General features: G+C 44.9%; 1 protein-coding gene across 1 annotated transcript; it reads left to right on the top strand.

The window, feature by feature from the left end:
* The first annotated feature begins 1,453 nt into the window (after positions 1-1,453).
* On the top strand, positions 1,454-20,027 carry LOC123028952 (cystine/glutamate transporter-like). The gene is made up of 12 exons (XM_044441320.1): positions 1,454-1,803; positions 4,494-4,620; positions 7,798-7,913; positions 9,186-9,311; positions 9,491-9,590; positions 10,039-10,083; positions 12,118-12,241; positions 13,197-13,300; positions 16,126-16,222; positions 16,720-16,869; positions 18,087-18,264; positions 19,793-20,027. The coding sequence occupies exons 1-12, from the start codon at positions 1,587-1,589 to the stop codon at positions 19,855-19,857; spliced, it is 1,449 nt and encodes a 482-aa protein (XP_044297255.1). The 5' UTR covers positions 1,454-1,586; the 3' UTR covers positions 19,858-20,027.
* The last annotated feature ends 1,467 nt before the right edge of the window (positions 20,028-21,494 follow it).

Raw genomic sequence — 21,494 nt, forward strand, 5'->3', positions numbered from 1 at the left:
TAAATGGGAACAGGATGAATGAAACTGGGGTTGTAAGTTCCATTGATGACAGATCTCTGTCCTTCAGATATGAAGTCTGAGAGGGAAAATGAGCTTTGGGGTGCAGCAGAACATGGTAACAGCAACAAAGTCTTCTGAAAACTGGATTTCAATTCTTCTGACCAGATGTAGTGAAAGGAAGCAAGAAGAGCCCCAGTGGATCAGACTGAAGGCACATCTAGCCCCACAATCTGTTGGCACAGGGGCCAACCAGTTCTCCAAAGGAAAGTCCACAAGCAAGACATGGTTGCAGCCACACTCCAGCGTTCATTCCCCAGCAGATGACCTGCAGAGGAATACTTTATTTATTTCTTCTATCACTTCATGGACCATTTGGATATGTGTAACAAGATGTCTTCAGGCAGTTTACAATGTAAACCTCTAAAATATATGACCCTTGTGACTAATAAACTTTTCAGGCTTATCCTTCCTGAAGTTGTCTTAATGCCTTTCTAATCCCCTTCCAGAATGGCAGCCATAACTGTACTTCTGGAAGTAATGCCTCTACAGTAACTGTGTTCTGTGTGAAGAAGTCCTTCCTTGTATTTGTCAATCTATGACCATTCATCTTTGTGGGAAGACCCATGGACCTGGCATGATGAGACAGAGGGAAAAATGTCTTTTTCTCCACAGCATGGATAATTGTGTACCTGCCTATCATGCACACATTCTTCCTCCTCCTCTCCTCACAACACAAGAGCCGTTGCCTCTTGGCTATTTCTTGAACAGATGGAATTTCTGCCACAATTGCAGCAGTTCCTTAGGTCAGAAATCACTTCAGTCCAGTTGCAAACTGAGTATCTGGACTAGTTTCCAGTTAAGAATTTAAGAAGAACTGTCCAAGATCACCCAGTGGCAAACCAGCTGTGCACAGGAGTCCTGTGGAAAAAGGTTGCTAGGAAGGCACAGGCAGGAGGTGGTGTTGCTCCCATCTCCTGCCCACAGGACTCCTCTTGGACCACTGTGTGAACAGAGTACTGGACTCGAAGGGGCTTTTGGCCTGGGTCAGTATACGGCGCTTCCAATATTCTTAAAGACACACTTAGGGGACTGTATTTAAACGCTGTCTATATTTTTAAAGGTGCATACAATGAGCTCCTGCTAACCTGTCAGTGTTTCTCTCTGACTTTAACAACACAGGTCATTAACTAAACTTGGGGGGAATTTCCTGTCTAGAAACAGGCTTACATATACTACAAATAAGGACAAATTGGGAACATACTATCCGAATCAGCACTTTGCTTGGGAAACTGGGAACTGGCACAATCTCACCTCAGTGTCTGCGGCGGCAGCACTAGATCGCCTCTTTCATGGGATTTGGGCCCCACATCCCCTCCCACCGACATGTTTGTTTAAATATTTGTTTGCTTCATGCTCATGTTATTTCAAAGGCTCCCTGGCCAAGCTGTAATCTGCCTGTTAAGCAAAGAGGGAGGGAAACTGGCTGAGAGTTGACCAGACCCTCCATGCAGGGGGTCAGGGAAGGAACCTGCAGCTGAGTCCAACACAGAGACTTCCTGTGGTTCAGACTGAGCACTAAGCAAGAGATGGGAGCCTGCAGGAGAAGGAGCCCTCCGAGGGATGGGAAGGAGGAGGCTGTTTTCCTGAGGAGGAAGATCACCCTGCCCCGGGTCATTGCCCTGGGTATAGGCACCATGGTGGGCAGCGGTATCTTCATTTCCCCCAAAGGGGTGCTGCAAAACTCGGGCAATGTGGGGGTCTCGTTGATCGTGTGGCTGGCTTGTGGGATCCTCTCTCTGTTTGGTGAGTTACTTGGATTTTTCCTTCCGTCACTCCTTTTCTCAACCTGAGGTTGTTACATAACGGCCAGGGAAAGAGAATGACCACCTTGCAATGTGTATGTGATGGTAGCACAATCACTTAGAGGGTGCTTGTCCTTGCAGGAATTCAGGCAACTGGATCGCTCAACATAGGCTTCAGTGGAGAGGGGAGCATCTGCTGTTAAAGGCAGATTGCAGGGTGCATACGGGATCTGCCTTCCACAAGAAAAATAGCTTCCCTTGGGAATATCCTCTTTCCTCACACATAGACCACAGTTCACTCCGTTCTGTAGAGTCTCTTGATGTCTCTGCAACATTGTCAGAGACATCAGTTGGTGCACAAGGAGTTGCCTTTGGTGGCTTTGTGATGACCTCCCTCATTGTTGCTGTGGAAATAGCCAGGGGACCATTTTGGAACTCCATGCAGGACACTGCGTAAGAAACAGACATGCCTCATGGAAATACGTGCATCTCCGGAGCATGTGTCCAATCGCATCTCTCAGTCTGGGTCAATGACAGTCTTCAGATGCTTCTGGGCTGTCACTTCCGGCTTTCTGCATTCACTAGCTTCAAGCTAAACACCAAAACACTGAGTGGAGCTGGAGGAAGAAGTGATCCTCCACAGCTTTTTGGTGGTACTCCATGCCAGTGGCTGCTGAATCACCCTATGTGCTGTGTAGACAGGAAGGCATCCTGCACGCCTTGGAGACCAGAGTGCATGCGGGTTCATTGAATTAATCGTTTTGCAGCTATGGCATTCCTCTCTTCCCTGGGCTCAAGAATGAGAAGGAAGCATCACACATCTCTATATCCCTAGCTCTACTTTCCTGCACATGTCCAGTGGCTCAGGGGTTCTGCACCTTCCTTAGATCTATCCAGGTGGGTTCAATGGGAAAACACCACCTCCACATGGGCTCCCAGCCCGCATCTGCCACTTGTGGTGGTCTGCAGCACGTGGAGGATTTGGAAACCCTGCCAGCATTCCTATCTAGTCAATAGCGGTGGTGTGCCTTAGGTGGCCATTGTTTTCACCTGGCAAATTGTGGACAATCCTGCCATATGCCATATCAATGAGCCAACCAGTCTTTTGACATGAGCTACTAAGGTGCTGTATCAGCCATCAGTTTTGTCACAGAATAGAAATTCAATCCCTACGTGAAAAGTGTTTCTGTTTTTCATTTTGTACTCCCATATAGTGATCTCTTGATGGCAGGGTGGTGTAGCAGAATAATGTAAATGCACAAGCGAAAGAAGCATATTCTTTCACTTTTACAAATCATACCATATTTTCCCTAATATTAAAAAAATCACTTAAAATGCTGTTTAGATGTGAAGAGAAAACTGTAGGGTCATGATGTCATCTAAGGAATGCATAAAAACCATGAGTACAGAATGATAAGTGTGCAATAAATGCCTGTGACAGAAAGGTCAGTGAGAAAGACATCATGGCTCAGCACAAGCCAAAATATTTGTGGCAGATGATCTTCCATCAGCCATTCTCCATAACCTATGAGGTAATTTTTTCCCACATCAATGAATGGGCGAGATCTTCCCACCATACCTGCCACATGTTCCAGCTCTGACACTGTGGATGTCCAGATTTGAATAGGACATCCACATCTGGATCCAACACTGATAGACTCTCATTGCATGGTGAACTCATAGACGGTAAAGGCCGAGACACACGAGGTATGCCTAAAGTGCTGATAGGAGCCAGTATGGTCTAGTGGTTAGAGTGTCGGACTAGGGTTCTAGTCCCCACTCAGTCATGACTTTGGAACAGTCATTAATTCTCAGGGTTGTTTTGAAAGTAAAATGGAGAAGGAGGACCATGCAGGTCACTGGAGATGATGATGATGATGATGATGGGGTTAGAGGGCCAAATATACTGCTGACATGCTAAATGTCATGCCCAAATAGGTCAATGCAGAAGGTACGTGCATTTAGAGCACAAACTCATGAAGACACTCGTAATATTTTGATCTCAGAGGATTACTGCCATTCCATGCAGGGTGGAAGGAGCACAGAGCCAAAGTTGCCTTCACTATCCTCCTGCCTTGCAAAGCAGCTAAAAGATGATTCTGGCTGTCCAAGTGCAGCATTTCAGAGCCGGAAGGAAGGAAGGAAAACTATTTGGGTTGGAGGTGGCAATGAGTGGGCTGCCTGCCTATCCTTCTCTGAATGCAGAAATTGCGGGCGACAGCTCCAGTGACACAGTTGATCGGATTTTCCTTTTCCATTATTCTTTCTACTGTTCCATTTCTATTTTCAGTGGCTGGTTTTGTTACAGTTTAGGGTTCTTATGTTGCTTTTAAGCTTGTGAGCTGCTTTGGTTGTCATTTTTAACCAAAAGGTGGGCTAGACCTCTTGTTTAGATTAACAGATACACTGAACTGGGGAATTCCAGGTCCAAATCCCCACTCAGCCATAAAACTTGGTGACCTATTTACCATCTCTCAATCCAACCCAACCTACCTCAGACATTGCTGTGAAGATAAAACACGGGAGCCTTGCGAACTGTCAGTTTGGAGGTATGTATGTTTGAGAAATAAAATTAATGAGATAAACACTTCTCTTGTATGTGTCTGCTCAAAAGTAAGTGCAGTGGAGTTCTCAGGGCAATCACCCAGGTATTTCTGCTTGCAGCCTAAACTCTGTGTGTTTTGTTTCCAGGCGCTCTGTCCTATGCTGACCTTGGAACGAGCATCACAAAGTCAGGGGGACATTACATTTACCTTTTAGAGACACTTGGGCCCTTGCCAGCCTTCCTAAGGTTATGGTCTGAGTTTGTTATGATCCGGTAAGAACAGCTTTCCTTTCCATTGTTCTGCAAAGGGGAGAGGTATTCCAGATGACGGAGTTTTACTGGGAGCTTTGTCTCTTTAAATCTCTCAACTGGGGGCATGCTCCAGCTGTGTGTTTCAAAGCAGCCAGCTGGTGAATGCAGGACCACTGTGATCGAACAAATGTTGGGAAGGACGGGGCAGTGGGGGAAGAATGAACCAAAGAAAGAATAACAGAGAAGGCCCCAGGAGAGAGTAAAAATTGAAAACACCCGAAGACCAAGCCCCTCTCCCTCAGTCATGAGAAAGAGGAATATTTTTTCCACTGTGCAGGCACTGCTGTATTTTGCTGTGACAACAATGCAAATGTTCTGGTCTCCCAGAAATCAGCCTGATATATGATCTGCTCCTCCCCTCACCAACCCGGACAGCTACTAGATAAACAGAACCGTCTGCCACTGAACATCTGGGAGCTGCCTTCTCAGAGGCAAGTGAACTCCCGGCTTGTTCAAGAGTGATCTTGCAACACTGGGATGGATTTTCACAGTGCCCACTGCCCCATTTCAGTGCCAGCGCAACACGCACAAATATGCACTGACCATCTCCCAAAGGTCAGAACTATCAGTTCAGAACATGTTCCCTTCGTGTTTGTTCACGGTGTTGTCACACACAAAAGCCACAGTGTTTAGAGCAGAAAGTGGAGTGGAAAGGGAAAGATCTTTCCACCACACCAGACAAGAGATATGGAGTGAAGGACCGGCTGCCTGAGTTCTATAAAAACATAATTTCAGAGGGAGAGCTGCAAGAGTCCAATAATGTAGCTGCACTTGACATTTCAAGAGCTTTTGCCCCATTGTGCACATTTCCTTCTCTCCAGACGCATATGTATTTGTGTGCAAGCAGACTTGAACTGAAGCTTGGTGAATTTAGTCTGTGAGACTCGAAACAGTGAAACTTGAAAAACAACCAGTCAACCCAATAGGAGACCTAATAGGCGTTTTCAGTGATATCCTGTGTGGAGTAGACCCATTGGAATGACTGAGTGTTACATTTGATATTTGATTTTTATCCCACCCCATTGGCCATGAAGTCACAATTACATTAATTCCCATTCATTTGACAAGTCTACCTATGTAGGGCTAATGCTGGGCATTACTCAGTGGCTGGGTTCACACAACGTGGCAAAGAACCCCAGTGTTTGCATGGTGCATGGATTTTTCCTGAACTGAAGTCAGACAATCACATGGTTACCCAGGAAGCATGATTTTCACACTCTCTGCTCTGTCCTCTTGGCCTCACCACAAACCTCCCAGAAGCAAAATCCCCATCCTTTCCCAATTCGTGCCTATGGACTACAGCAGCCTCCTCCTGATTCTCACTGTGGCTCTGAGGTGAGTTCCCTCTTCCCCGCCCCCGAGTGTACCTGCCTGTCGGCAGTGTCTCCCAGCTACCCCAGCCCCCTACAAAGAATTCACCCCTTCTTCCTCTGTGTTTTCACATTGTCTCCCTGTTTCCAGAAGCAAATAGAGAGAAGAACACATTACCCAGCCAACGGGAATAAAGCAAGCAGTGACACATCTGTTGCTAGGGAGCTGAGGGCAGTAGAGATCAAAAGCTTGATGTGGCCACTTCATGACCACTCTTGCCAGAGGACTCTATGGTGTTTCCATACCAAAAGTGGTAACATGGGGATTCTGGGTTTAGACAACCAGAGAAGCTGTGGTGAAATGCGATTCTTTTAATGGTTTCAGAAAACTATTCCTTCCATGCAGAAACTCCAGAAATGGGTCCGGGCTACACAATCAACCCAAAATGGTAAACGTTCACCATGTTTTCTTGTGTCATGAGAGCCCACCCAATGCCTTAGAAGAGCATAAAGTGCACCGATAATGTCTCAGGGCAGCTTGACAGTGACAACAGTGAAAAGCATATTCACCCCCCTCCCTTTGGGGTACCAGCAGCATACGAGGCACTTCTATTCACAGCATGGCCACCATTCTGTTTTATCCATAATGATCTGGATACAGCGTTCTGCCATATGGCAGGGCAGGTGGGTGGAACAGGGAATGACGACTGCCCAAATGGTGGCCTGACCGCCATTTCTCATCCATATTGCCCCAGAGTAATGCCATATCCTAGTCATTATGAGGGAAACAAAATGGTGGGGACACGACTGGAGAAAAAGCTAATCTGTGACTACGGGCATGAAAAGGAAACAAGGAGACCACTGCTGCCACTAGCATTGTGCCATTTTACAGACCTGACTCCAAACGGTCCGTATGCACTGAAAATCTGAAGTGATAACCTCCCACTCACAAATTCACCATCCATGAATGAGGCGACATAATTTCAGCCCTGGTATGTACCCATGCATAGGAATAGGGATACATGCACACGCTTATGTGCAAACACACCAGCCAACTGGTGGACTATTCAGACATCTGATAAAGTGGACTCCACTGTACAAAAGGTTATCCAAAGCAATGAAGAGAATGGAGATCTGTCTGTCTTGTTGTCAGTGCTACAGTGAAACCTGGCCACCTGAAACTTGGCACGTGTACCTAAGGTGACCCTGGGCTGTGTACCTCCAGGTTATTCTTTAATGCATCAATTAAATTTAACTTAAATATCTCCCTATGGTTGAAGTATGCAGGAACAGACTTCGTCGACCAGAACAAAGATTGCAGCCCCCTACAGTCTGAAGTCCGGGGAGACTAGCAGGCTGAGGGACAGAGTTATATGCCTGCTGCCCTCTGCTGCTATGGGACAACTTCCTTAGGGCATGGAAGGGGCTATAGGGGGCAGAAGCACAGCTTGGTGTGCAGGGTTTCACCCAGACAAGACAGGCTCAGTGACTCCAATTCTTGACAGCCCGGTAAGCTTGCATCAAAGGAGAAGCTGTGCAAAACTGGGATTGTTAGCATATTGCCATAGTTAAAATAAGGATCAATGCAGTTGCTTCAGGGAGCACAGGGTTATCTATCTTGCACTGAAATATGGGAACCACGTGGTAATAGCTACTTCCAAGGGAGTCTGACACATAAAAGTTTAGCTGCCCATCTTCTCCGGCTATCATGCTGAATGGCAAGGAGAAATTAAAGGGGGAATTAAATTGAATTAAATAGGAAACACAGGTGAGGAGAAGAGAAAGAGATAAAACTTTTCATCTGCAGTTTCTTGGTTTCATATTCCAGCCCTGCAAATATGGCTGTGGTGTCCTTGGCATTTGGTCAATACCTAATCGAGCCTTTCTTTGCCCCGTGCCAAGCCCCTGCCCTGGCAGTGAAGTTGACCACTGCGACAGGAATCAGTGAGTATCCATCTCTGAATGAGAAATACTTTGGACAGCTTGGATACCTAAGAACAGGCTTGCTTAACATTAATTCCTAGTAAAGCGTCTAGAATTTACTACTGAGTATCTTTGCTCAAAATTGGGAGGCGAAGTAGCAAGTCTTAAGGTCCAATTCCTACAAAGAAGTCCTGTGCAAATTTGTGAAGTGGATATTTGTAGATCTGTGCTGTTGTCCATACAAAAAACTCACTGCTGAGCCTGTGTCCTGTTTTTGCTTCCCGACAATTGGCACAATTGGTACCCACAAGTATTTTGGATGACAACTCCCATCAACCCCATCCATTATGTCTAATAGTCAGTATGTGTATTATGTTTTGTTTTGTTTTATGGAAGCCGTCCCGAGGCTATGCGATGGGGTGGCATACAAATACTCTAAATAAATAAATAAAATAATAAAAAACCTGCCTGAAACATCCGGAGGCACCAAGTTGACTATTTTTGTTTTAATCTTTTACTTCTGCCTTGCCCGACCTGTGCCCTCCAGTTGTTGGGGCTGCAATGTTCAGCATTCCTGTCCTTTGGTCATACTGGCTGGGGCTGATGGGAACTGAAGTCCAAAATATCTTGAGGATGCCGAGATGGGGAAGGCAGTCTTTCTTACTCTCAGGGAGAAACTGTCTTCTCTTTCCAATAGCTCTCTTTCATAATGTCCTCATAATATGGAAGAAAGCTTGCAGCTTCCCTACCTCAGCCTCATCCCAGCAGCCCTGCCCGTTCCCATTTGTCTCAAAAAGGCTTTTCTGGCACTTACCACTTCAGCACAGGGAGAAGGTAACTTGCAGAAAGCAGCTGTCTATGCCACCCTTCTCTGCATCCCAGCAGTTTAAAAGCTTCATGCAAACAGAGGATTTTGAACTTTTTTCTTGGAGGGCTCCTCTTTTTTTAGAAGCTTTGTGCAGGTGTAGCTTTCCACAGAGTTGCAACCATCTGTTGAACACCTGCTTATCGTGTCGAAACACTGCCAGAATAATGTGGGTGATTGTTTGGTGATCGGCAATTTTATAGAGCGAGCTGACTGTAGCAGCGACAGTGACTTGAAATCCTGCCATTGCAACTAGTTATCCTGGCACCCAAGTTTGTGTGTGTGTTTTTTTTCAAATGTCAATATTTCCAGAATGATGATCAAAATTTGAAATTCATTGCCAAACATCAAGCAAGCCAAAAGTTTAAGTGAAACAGAAACAGCAATTGTTGGTATATATGCTAGACTATTTTCTCTGCTTCTTCCAGCCCTGGCAATAGTTGTAAACTGTTGGAGTGTTAGCTGGGCTGCTAATGTACAGACGGTACTCACAGCTCTCAAGATAGCCACTGTTGGCCTGATCATCGTTCCGGGGATGATGGCTCTGGGCAACGGTAAGATCAGTCATGTGGCGCTAGGGTGATGGGAATTGTAGCCCAACGTCTGAGAGGGACACACATTTCCTGTCTATAGACTAGAAGGATGCTGCAGTTTGGCCTGATCTTGTATGACTCTTCTTCTGTTGCCTATTAGGAGGGGTGAAAAAAACCTGTTTCTACCTGTTTTTGTGTAGGTCACTTTGAAAATTTCCAGGGTAGTTTTGACACAAGTTTGCTGTCGCTTGACAAGCTGCCACTTGCTTTTTACTCTGGAATGTTTGCCTATGGCGGGTGGTAAGTTTCTGGATATAGCAGAAGTGTCCTTCCATGGGCAGCAAGGGCATGCATGCGCCGGCGCGGTGGACACAAGGTGCGCGATTGCAGCCCTCCAGCCCCTGCGCTGCAGCCCCTGCAATCCGTCCCGCAATAGGATTGCCCGACTGGAGGGCTTTAAAGGGGGTTGGACTAATTCATGGAGGAAATGGCCGTCAGTGGCTACATGACTGATGGTTATGAGCTGTCTCCCGGGTTAGAGGCGGTGTGCCCATGTGCCCCAGTTGCTGGGGATTCTGGGTGGGAGGCAGCAGTAACACATGCGGCCTGCTTGAAGCAGCTGGTTGGCCACAGCGTCAACACAATGCCAGGCAGGATGGGCCATGGTCTCATCCAGCACAGTCCATCGCATGTGCTAAGCTGCACCATGTGGCTTGTTTTGCCGCTGAGGCTCTCTGTCTGTTTTCAGGTTCTACATAAACTTTGTGACTGAAGAAATTGTAAACCCTACGCGGTGAGTATGGAGAAACAAACCCGCTTGGCCATTTTTCATTTGTTTTTAGTTATTTGTAGCTTTGTTTGTAGCTTTCCCTTCAAAGTTTGGGCCATTTGGTGTCCAAAGGTAGTTCTTGCCCGGGGAGGGGCGGGGGTTAAAAGGGAAGGATTGCTGGTCACACCTGAAATATGAAATCTATCTGGAGGCGATGGGTGAGGAGAAGCCTGAGGTCTCTAGGAACCAAAACGTAGCAGCAATAGCAGCAACCACAATCCACTGCTCCTCTGGTTAGCTAACAGGTCAGGAGCTGGAGTTGGAATAATGTGTTTAAGTGAAGCCAGTCATTTTATCCCCTGACATCAGAAGCCAGGCTGGAGAGCCCTGCGACGGACCCAGCCCGCATGGACAAAAGTCGAGATGAAAGCAAAAAGTCTGGAAGCTGCACAGCTAAAGGCTGAGGATAGACTACAAGAAATGGTGCCCTGGGCTAACAGAAGAAAACAGGCATGACTAGAGTTAGACTTCCATGATCTTTTCATTGACTAGACCTATGCCGCAGAGAGATAATTTCTGGAGGGTGCAGCCCTGGAAACTTGCAGCAGTTTTCCTGGGAAGCCAGGCACAAGGGAAGAACACAGTATCATCCTCAGCAGAATTGAGCCCCAAAACTATTGAGAGCTGAATAATGGGAAAATGCTGAGAGGAGCTAGGCCCAGAAAAAGAGAGAGAGAGAGAGGTAGCGTCAAATAAAGGGGACATCAGTTTAAACAGAAATACTTCTATCTTATCACAACACCGATGATTATGACCAGGAGAGATTTGCTACAGAGGGCAACAGTTCTTATGGTCTTTAAGTGGACAGAGCTGTGCTTCAAATAGAGGACACTTCCATACAGAGGATGGTCCCCTGGCTGTGTTTTGAAGAGAGGAATGTCTTATGTAGAAGAAGATATATGGCCACCCTATGGGGTTGAAGGAGGCTTGGCAAGGTGTAAGAGATGTCCCAGAGGATGCTATGCTGAGTACCCTCAATCCTGCAGTCAGGTTGCATCTCACAATGATTCTGATTTTATGAGAATAGCTGCAATGCAAGGGTTGGCTTGGTGGCACTGATGCAGTCTGGGGCACCATTTTAATTGCTCCCAATTTCCCCAGAGGTAGTGCTGTTCCAGGGCATTGTGGGTAATATAAAGGGCAGCTCAGATCTACTCACCGGAACAGAGGACCCAAGTCTTGCATCAGCCGACCCAGGGCTGGTCCTTCTATTCGGCAACCTGGGGCAGCTGCTCAGGCAACTGGTTTTGAGTATTATGAAAAGTCAGCAATTTTTTATTATTTAGGACAAAACCTATCACGCTTCTGCCAGGTCCATAAGCCTCTGCTGTTGTTATCAGGTTATTAACTTTCCTTGCTTCAGAAGCTGGTGTCAGGCAGTTTATCTTTCTCACATTCACTTCTCAAAACCCACCTTTTTGACAAAGCCTTTGGCACAATCACCAGTAACAATGCTTAAATACATTTTACAGAACAAATGCTTTTTCTTCCACTATTTTCCAATCTTCTTCCCACTGCTTTCCAATTTGTATTTTAAATTTGGTATTGAATTTTATATTGTTTTACTGCATATTTGCACTGTAGTTTATTCTTGTTCTCACTGTTGTTAACAGTCCAGAAAGCTTCAACCACTGGATAGTATACACAAAACAACAACAGAAAAACCCACATAAATAAATAACCATCTGCTGGAATATAATGCAGAGATCAAGGAGTTCTTAGTTCTTTATAAAGTGGCCCTTTATTGCATTAGGATTTCAGATACTGAGTCACAGAATATGTTATGAATACTGAAGTCATTCCTATTTTCATTGTGAGAATAGTTTAACACTGTAGGGAAGATGGGCTGAGGATCAAGAATATGGCTTGATTCTTGATGCAAAATTCCTGGAAGTATTTATTTTCTTACACCCCCATGTTGTGTATTTATAAAGGAGAAAATAGCTAAAAGATAAAGGAAAGTGTGAACTGTGTAAAAGTGAGGCTTTCCTTCTTCAGGAATATCCCACTGGGTGTTATGGTGTCCCTAACCGTGGTTACAGTATGTTACATCCTCACCAATGTGTCTTACTACGCAGTCCTGACACCACAAGAAATTCTCGACTCAGAGGCAGTAGCCCTGGTACGTCCAGTAGCTCTCTTGCTCTTTTTATTTTATTGCCAAGGTTATGGTGGAAGGGGAGACGGTTTCAAAGACCTGTTGGGCAGAGACACAACAGAAAATAGCCAACTGCATTCTAGTGGCTACAGATGCCATCCTGTTGCCCTCAGACTCAATGCACATAAGCCACCAAAGTCCAAATGAGTGTGTAGTCGGTGCCCAGAGCAAGGCAAGGCAGCAGGATGCCGTGCATTTTATCTGCATAGGCAACGATTCAGAAAGAAGGGAAGAAAGCTTATGTAGATGGCCCCACCCTCGTCCCCTCCCACCCACCTGCAGCATGCCCCTTTCCACCTCTCGGAGGTACATTTCCACTCTTAGAGAGGCTGCTGGTTCTTTCCAGACCTGCAAGTGAAGCAGAATGGGATCTCAGCCATCCAAGTTGGAGGACCTTGCCACTCCAAGGACTCCTATGGCCCTCCAGATGAAGTTGGGAGGCCATGCGATTGTGCTCTAAAGCAGACATCGGCTACCACGGGCAGTGAAAAGGAGAACGAGCTCACCTCTTCAAAGAACAAGTGTTCAGGAAGAATATATATATGAGCAAAGTGAAATATGACTTGTAGGCTGCAAGAGCAAGAAACCTCTGCTCAGAGCTAAGCCAATAAATGGCATATTTCTGCAATCAAATTACTTTTGCATTTCGACAGGTCTGTCAATCTGATTTTTTAAAAGATTTACATCTCCCCTTCAACATGCCCTTTATTGTTTTCTGGTTGTAGTTTATGTACTTTTTAAAAAGTTATCTTTCAGGATTGTGTTATGGTATTTTTATTCTTGTCTGCTGTCTGGGGTGCCATCTGCAGGAGGACAGGATTAAAAATTGAAATAATAATGAATCTCCTCTTCAGAAAGAAGTAGAAATATGCAGAGGGAAAAGTGATTGGTTCAAAGGACTTTCTGGATTTTCTTCTAGAGCTTTGCTGATAAAGTTTTCAAGAGCATCTCCTCTGTGATTCCAATCCTTGTAGCCCTGTCTTGTTTTGGTGCATTGAACGGAGGAATCTTTGCTGCATCAAGGTAAAGAGTTCAGAATATCTTTTCCCAATGATGGGAAACTGTCTACAGTTCCTGACCTGGCAATAGTTCTCCTCTCCCAAAATGGTAGTGCAGAAGCAAGAGGGGAAGCAGTTATCTTTCCGCAAAACTTACTCATGCTGAGGAATTAAATTTTTAAATCACTCATTTGTTCAAGTAAACAACAGTGGAAGCCGACATTTAGCCCCACTTACCATTCAGGGCACTACCCCTTTGCCCCTGGGATCGAAGCTTGGAAGCCTCCACAGGCAGAGCCTTCTGATCACGGCATGCCAGGTGCAATGCGCAGCAGTGGCCATCACCACTGCCCCCTCCCGTGCCTCAAGCGTTGCATTTTGCCTGCATAACCATTTTCAGCTGTTTACATTTAGAGCCAGCAAGGGGGAAAGGAAAGAGGCTGGGGTATCAGTGGGAATGGCTGCAACTCCACGGCCTCAGTCTTCCCCCCTTCTCATCAGCGGGCATGGCCTGTCTCTCCCCTCTGAGGCCCACTTGTAGACCTCAGTGGTGGGGCAATGGCACTGTGCTGTCTATGCCAGTTGCAAGAGGACTTGGACTGCAAAAACACCCTTTGGGTCTCCTGGTCAATGATGGAAGGCCAAAGGATCGCACCATGCAAAGCAGTAATGCGCAGGGGTGCTGAACTTCTTTCAGCCTAAGGACCACATTCAGTTTTGGAGAAGTTCTTGGAGGCTGCATTCTAGTAGCAGGCAGAGCCAAGGAAAAATAAGGTGGGTCCGAGGCAAAGAGGGCAGGGCAAAAATACCAAAAATAGCAGCATAGGGTATCTCGGAGTTTTTAACTGCCAGTGGCTGAAGTGTAGCAGAGGTATTTTTACCTGTAAGAAGGAGAGCGGGGCAACTGCACAACAACAAAAGAGATGGGGCCAGGAGGAGGAGGCGTGGCTACCTGGGGAACGCCAGAGCACAGGATTGTGATCTGGGCAGTCTGGATTTGGCCCATGGCTTGGCCCTTCTGTACTTTCCTGTAACAGAAAGCCACTTCCAAACACGGCAAATAGTGGCAAAGGAAACTCAGCATAAATGTGGCATTTAAGTATAAATCCCCCTTACCTCTAGAAATAAGGCCTTTGCAAAATGTAAGAAGAAAAGTTGTGTGTCCTGGTGTGGTCTGAAGGGCAGCTGCCCTCTTATCTGGTTTCAGGGCAATTCACATGAATGCCAGCAACTGATTTCGGCCTCTTGAACAATTTGCAAAAAAATAAAAAGATATATGCCATTTATTGGCCTGAGGGTGGCTGCTTAAGCTTAGGGCAGTGATGGCAAACCTTTCAGAGACCGAGCGCCCAAATTGCAACCCAAAACCCACTTATTCATCGCTAAGTGCCAACACTAAAATGTAACCTGAAAACTGAGGTTTTTGTTTAGAAAAAACAACTCACAGCCCGTCCAAGGAAATATATATCTATCCTTGGCAACACACTGACCGGCCATGCAAAAGCTAGAATGAGCCACAGCTAATGAGTCGTGGCTCATGACGTCATTGCTTGGCGCCGCTACTCCTTTCCGAGCATGCGCATGGCCTCTGTGTGCGCTGTTATCCGATGCATGGCTGCTGGGGTGATGCTGGGGCGACTTGGCTCGCATGCTTGAAAGAGAGGACTCTGCATGCCCACTGTGGCAAGTGTGCCGTAGGTTCGCCACCACTGCCCTGACCCTACCCTGGTGCACTCCCCTAACCCTAATGTAGGGATAAAGTTCCATTGAAAAGAGGGCGATTTTGAGAAAGCCTTCTTTGAGTAGCTTTTTCTGCACAGCTCATCATTTCTGCCCATTCTGAACACATTCCAACCATCAAAATCATGCCAGGACACCTCATTTTTCCAGCCCTAACCCTACCCTGGTGCACACCCCTAACCTGAATATAGTGCTAAAACACCATTGAAAGTAATGCTATTTCGAAAATAAACTTCCTTCAGTAGCTTTTTCTGCACAGCTCATCATTTCTGCCCATTCTGAACACATTCCAACCATCAAAATCATGCCAGAACACCTCATTTTTCTAGCCCTAACCCTATCCTGGTGCACACCCCTAACCCTAATATAGGGGTAAACTTCCATTGAAAATAATGCAATTTTGAAAAGCCTTCCTAGAGTAGCTTTTTCTGCACAGCTCATCATTTCTGCCCATTCTAAACACATTCCAACCATCAAAATCATGCCAGGACACCTCGTTTTTCTAACCCTAACCCATTGATGGAGAACCTTTTAGAGACCGAGTCCCCAAACTGCAACCCAAAACCCACTTATTTATCGCAAAGTGCCAACGCTGCAATAATCTTGAAAACTGAGGTTTTAGCTTAGAAAAAAACAACTCACGGCCAGAGAGGGCTCTGCATGCCCGCTGTGGCAAGCATGTCATAGGTTCACCATCATTGGCCTTGGGGAAACTACAGGGACCTCTGGAATGACAGATTTCAGTCTAATAAAAACAGGTCTCCAGTATCTAAGATAAATGGGGCGCATGGCTGCTGAGGTTGTACTGCAGCCTTCCCCAAAATGGTGTCCTCCAGATGCTTTGACTACAACTTTCATCAGCCCCTGGCAGCACAGCCAAGGTGAGAGATGATGGGAACTGTAGGGCAAAGCATTTGGAGAGTTCTAAGTTGCCTGCACCTTTGCTGGCACCTATGAAACCATGGATTCCTCAGATAAAATAATTTATTTATGCAAGCAGGTTTTGGCAGAGCTGCAAGTCTGGCACAAACAAGGGGAGTTCGGTTCAGAGTGCAGCCACCATTTGACAATTTCAGATCGTACCTATTTAAAGCTGGCTTTGTTCTACAGGATGCTGTTTGCAGCTGCAAGAGAAGGACAGTGGCCAGCCTTCTTTTCAATGATACACCTTCAAAGGCACACTCCGCTCCCAGCCCTGATATTAATGGTATGAGCACTGAAAGCGTTTCGAAGAATCAAGGAATGCATCTGCCCACTTCCTTACTGCTACCTAAATGAACAGGGCATTTCTCATTTATGGGATGGTGCATTAGCTTAATTCATCCCATCACTGTTGCAAAAGGAAATGATCCTTTAACAGTGTAATTGTTTTCCTGTACATTAATAAAGTATCAAAGTACTTTGTGGCTCCTGTGGCAAGAGCCCTTAGGAAGTTGTTGACAAGCCCAGGTCACCAGCTGGAACACCTTTGCATAATTCAGCTCAAGGTGACATTTGTTCTTACAAACAAGTCTGGTATATATTGGTTTTTACCACTGTGATCAAAATTAAACAAAACTGCACAATGGGGGAAACTGGCCTGCTCATTCATTCTGACTGATAAATCATCAGTTCTGAGTTATACATGGCAAGGCATTAAATCAGTGGGAAATACAATTCTGTCAAATACTGACCTATTTTCCCACCACAAATTTGCTCCATCAGTTGCCATTGATCTACTTGATGGTGTCCATTGGTGATCTCTATGGTCTGCTGAACTTCTATAGCTTCTCACGCTGGTTCTTCCTTGGCCTTGCCACACTGGGACTCATACTACAGCGTTATCGACACCCAGAAATGCCAAGGCCCTTCAAGGTAAGACAGTTTGCAGCTGTTGAAGAAACAGGAAGAGTAGAATTGCATTTCTCCGACTGTCTACCTCAAGAGAGACATCGGCACACATACAGGAAAAACCAAAGGGGAAACTAGACATAAACTGCTTAGGGATATTTTTAAACATGGTTAGTTGGCTATAAATCTATTAAACAAACCAAACAATGCTTAAAAGTGGTTTGTTTCCCTGATCTTATAGATCTCAAAAGTACATTGAAGCCATGGTTTATTTTGCCAGACTAAGACTTGATCACAGAAGAATCTATCTGTCTCAGACCCAGTTTTGTTTCTCTTTTTATAAGCAGAGAAATTTAACTACCTTAATCTCGGTTTGTTCAAGGAACTTGAAACACCTAACTCTAAATCATGTTTGTACCTCCTGGTTTAAACCCTTTCTTGAATATATATGTATTGTATATTCAGGTATCATGCTTAACCATAGTTAAGGGAAACAATCACAGTTAAATATGTCTGCAACTGTTCTGTGTTGCATCAACAGAAGTATCAATTCACTGAACCAATTCCTATTAAGTTCAGTGGAACTTACTCTCAGGAAAGTGAGTATAGGATTGCATGCTAAAGTGCTCATTAAGTCACCATGATTACAGTATAAAAACTAACCAGCAGAACATTGACTCAAGAATCAGAAGCTAGAAGCAGGAAGACCACCACCACAATACCCAAGGAAGGAAGTACAGACAGACAGAAGGACGGAAGGAAGAGATGGAAAAACATCCCAACCTAGCTCCTTTCCCTATATTATTTCAAAACACAATGAGCTGGAAGCATTATTACAGTAGCTTTACTAGAAAATGTTGCTTGCAGCAAATGTGGAGTCGTGGTTAGAATTTTGGAGTGGGTTTCAGGAGTTCTGGGTTCTAGTCCCCACTAGAGGCCAAGTGGGTTGCTTTGGGCCAGTCAGTGGCTCTCAGCCTAACCTTCTTGCCTCGCAGAAAACCTGAGAGGAGGGGAGGGGAAGGATTATATACATTGCCTTGGATTTATTGAAGGAAAGAGGGAATATGAAGGAATAAAGGAGAGGAGGAGCAATGTTGCAGGAGAGAGTTATGGTTCCTTCCATCTCCAGGATCAAATAAACATAATAAATTTGGACCATTCTTTGGTATGTTCAGAACAACACAGTCTGTTCCCCCTGTGCTTAAGATTCACCCTTTGATTCCCATTGCGACTTCTTTTAGGTGCCTCTGTTTATCCCACTGGTGTTCACAATAGCCTGCTTCTTCATTGTGGGGACATCCCTGTATGCAGATCCTGTGAACACCGGCATAGGCTGTGCTATAACACTGACTGGCTTGCCTGTTTACTATCTGGTGGTTCAGAAAACTAGACTACCACGCTGCTGCACATCCAAGTTCAGTAAGTATGGCCAGTGATGCTGCCAGGTTGGAGGAGGCCCTGAGCCATTTGCCTCTCTGTTCTCCCCTGCCCACCCCCAGCTGCTTCACCGCCCTGCTGTCTCTCCTTCCCCCACCATCTTGGTTACTTGTGCCCTACCGGACCCGGATCAATAGAAAAAGAACCATTGAGTTGTGCACTCTTGATGTATGCTGTGAGTCCTTGGCAGGGAGGGCAGCCAGCATTGACCATGGAACAGCAATGGCCCCTTTCTTCTGCAGCTCCAGACATGCAGGTTAACCAGAAAATTAGCTAAATCTGAGGGAGAAGCTTCACAAGTGACCACTGCCTATCCTAGATTTAAGTTATTCATTCATGTCATTGCTTTTCTATACCACCCAACAGCTGAAGCTCGGCTACATGTACTCTTGGGCTTGCAGCTCTAGAATTTGTTGAAGGAGATGGGAATTACCTGCTTTCTGCTCCTTGGAGTTGTAGGTCTTCCCTTCATACTTCAAACATTGGCCTTTGTGTGTCAGCTGTGAAGCCTGTCCCAATTTATACTAATTTTGAAGCTTTCTTTTTGCTTGAGTTGCTGCTATCCTCAGGATGGACAATCAATGGCCTATATGAAGCACTGGGTTGTGTTGCACAGCCCCCATGCTTCCACCTCCAAATTCCTCTCCTCTCCATTACCAAATTTCATTTTTCCTCTTATGTATGTTTGTGCATGTGTGCAAGTGTGTGTGTGTGTGTGTGTGTATTTTTGGATGACCCACCCCTCTCCACCCCACTGAGGCCATCAGGATCAAAAAGACGGTGCACCCCATGCATGGTAAACCTTTTGTTAAATTGATGCTAATTGGGAAAAATATAATCCATGGATGAGGAATACTTCCAGGAGCTCCACAATGAAGGAACATGTAAGAGCATTCAAATAAATAGCCCCTACTTCCAACTAGTTACCCCTCCACATTCATGGAGGAACAATATCCTGCAAAAGTGGAAAAACTGTGAATATCTCTATCCACCCCCCACCCAGCTTAACTCTTAATACTGTTAACCATGCGTGTACTGGATTGCTTCTTTTTCTGCACTGTTGGTACATACGCCTACATGCATGCATGGTCTGCAATATTCCACAGTAGGCCACTAAACTAACAAAAAAAATCCCATTTAATTATTGATAGCAAACTTGCGAATAATCAAATCCATTTAAGTTAAACCCACAAAAGTGGAGGTTTTTACTATAATTCCAATCAGCACAAAAGGATTTTTTTTTACAGGCATTCAAGGCCATTGCATACCATATAGAAATTAAGTACATACACACCTGGATAGAACATTTTATCTGTCTTGATGCTAAAACTCACAAAAGTCATACTAGTATTTTTGGCTGCATCCACACCTAGGAGTCAAAAGGATAGGTCTGTGCTTCATAGTGTGAACCTACCAATTGCTGAAGCAGCCTCTTTTCTGCTTTTGTTCAATAATGGCTCTCTCAGCATATTTCTTCTTCCTTGTTTCTTTCCTTGTTGCATTTGTTTAGATTCCTTGACAGTGAAACTGCAGATCTTGATGAAAGTGGCTGTCCAGGAAGTCCAGACTTATTGAAGGAGTTGGCAAAGAATGCACAGACCACAAGGGCCCTTTGTATCCATCCCTCACAGAGCACTTCATACACTGAGGAACAGACCTCCAGTCCACATTTAAGCAAGTGGAGAAAGACGTGTGATAAGCCATTATCTTTTGTACAGGAGCATCCACAAGCTCACCTTAGCTTTGCTTATATGCTACTACGTATTTGAAGCTCAATATATAGCAGAGGTGAGCAAATAGTGGCCTTCCACATTTTGGGGCCTACAATTCCCATCATCCCCCACAATTGACTATGCTGACTAGGGCTGATAGGAACTGGCAGACCAAAACATCTGGACTGCACAACTTGCCCACTCTGCGTATATAGGCCACTAGAGCAGACACAATGGGCCAGATCAATGCTAAGTCTGGCGCATACCAAGCTTTGCAGCATAGGAAAAGCTGCTGCCTGGGTGAGGAATACCGGCAGGGAATGAAAATGGAAAAGCCTGTATCAACTCAGATCCCTAGAGAAGGAGCAAAGTGAAAGTTGGATCTTCAGGGTAATGATGATACAATAGCTACTTTCCAGTGCTAGGTTAGATGGGAAAACAACCTAGCTCCAGGTTTGCCAGCACTGCTTCATTTGCATTGTATTCTGAAAAGTCTGAAGTTAGTAGCTTTGAATCATGGGCATAGAATACATAGATCCAAAGGTTTGTGGTAAAGAATTTATAAGCAAAGAATATAAAATCAAATGTTCAGTTAAAAAAATTGAATGGTATCAATATTGCCATAAAATGACTCACAAACTTTTCTGGCCCAGAATATTAAGAGGCCTGACATCCTTTTGAAGAACTAATTCATTTTTGGAAGTCAGGAAATATATGTATTATTAGGTTATTCATTTAAAGTGGAACTATGATTAGCAGACAGTGTGCAGGCCTAATTTGGACAAAGCATTCCATTTTCAGTATAAGTATTTTAAACTAGTAAGCTTCATTTTCTAGAGCTGTGACTATTCAAGGGTCAGGTTTCAAGACTGGTCAGTATGCAATGTCAGTTTCCAATCCTTTCTGATAGTTCCAGGAGTAAAGGAAAGGCCGGTTTCCTAAAAGGGCAGATCACCAGTGAAGGATGCCCCACTGACCTGTCCTGATATGGAAATTAGTGTTTCCACTTCTTTCCAAGGCTGCTTTAAGAACTACTAGCTTTCTATTGCCTCAGTGGCAAGACTGCTGCCATCACAGATCAAGCAGAAATTCAGTGTCAGTATTAGATCCTTCCCATTGTTATTCAGCTCTTGCAAGATTAAAGTAATTATACTCTTAAATAATTTAAAGTTTTTTTAAAAATAAAGGCCAGCATCTATGGTTGAAGGTCTGTCATCAAAATAGGACCCCCCCCCCACACACACACAGAATCAAAGCTGTTAATAGCAACTATGTTAAACCTTTCAGTAACCAAAAAGACCCAACTCCCTTTTTTATCTTTTCATTCAGTTCATGGCTGTTACATGTTTATTAAATGCAATGCTTTATTGTTTTTCCAGCATTTTATTATCATGCTTCTCACTGCAACAATAACAGTCTGCAGTGCTACCAGTGAAGCCTGGTCAAACAAAATTTATGTATTCTTCCTCCTTCAGAGAAAGCTCTTGTGTCAAATTATAC

Source organism: Varanus komodoensis, unplaced genomic scaffold (assembly GCF_004798865.1).
Source record: "Varanus komodoensis strain SLA01 unplaced genomic scaffold, ASM479886v1 scaffold39, whole genome shotgun sequence".
Classification (NCBI taxonomy): Eukaryota; Metazoa; Chordata; class Lepidosauria; order Squamata; family Varanidae; genus Varanus; species Varanus komodoensis.

What these genes read in the sequence shown, in the direction of transcription:
- LOC123028952 (XM_044441320.1), top strand. Translation starts at nt 1,587, where the DNA reads ATGGGAGCCTGCAGGAGAAGGAGCCCTCCGAGGGATGGGAAGGAGGAG. An exon ending in TGGGATCCTCTCTCTGTTTG is followed by an intron (nt 1,804 to 4,493) that starts GTGAGTTACTTG and finishes TTTTGTTTCCAG; the next exon opens with GCGCTCTGTCCTATGCTGAC. An exon ending in GAAATTGTAAACCCTACGCG is followed by an intron (nt 10,084 to 12,117) that starts GTGAGTATGGAG and finishes TTCCTTCTTCAG; the next exon opens with GAATATCCCACTGGGTGTTA.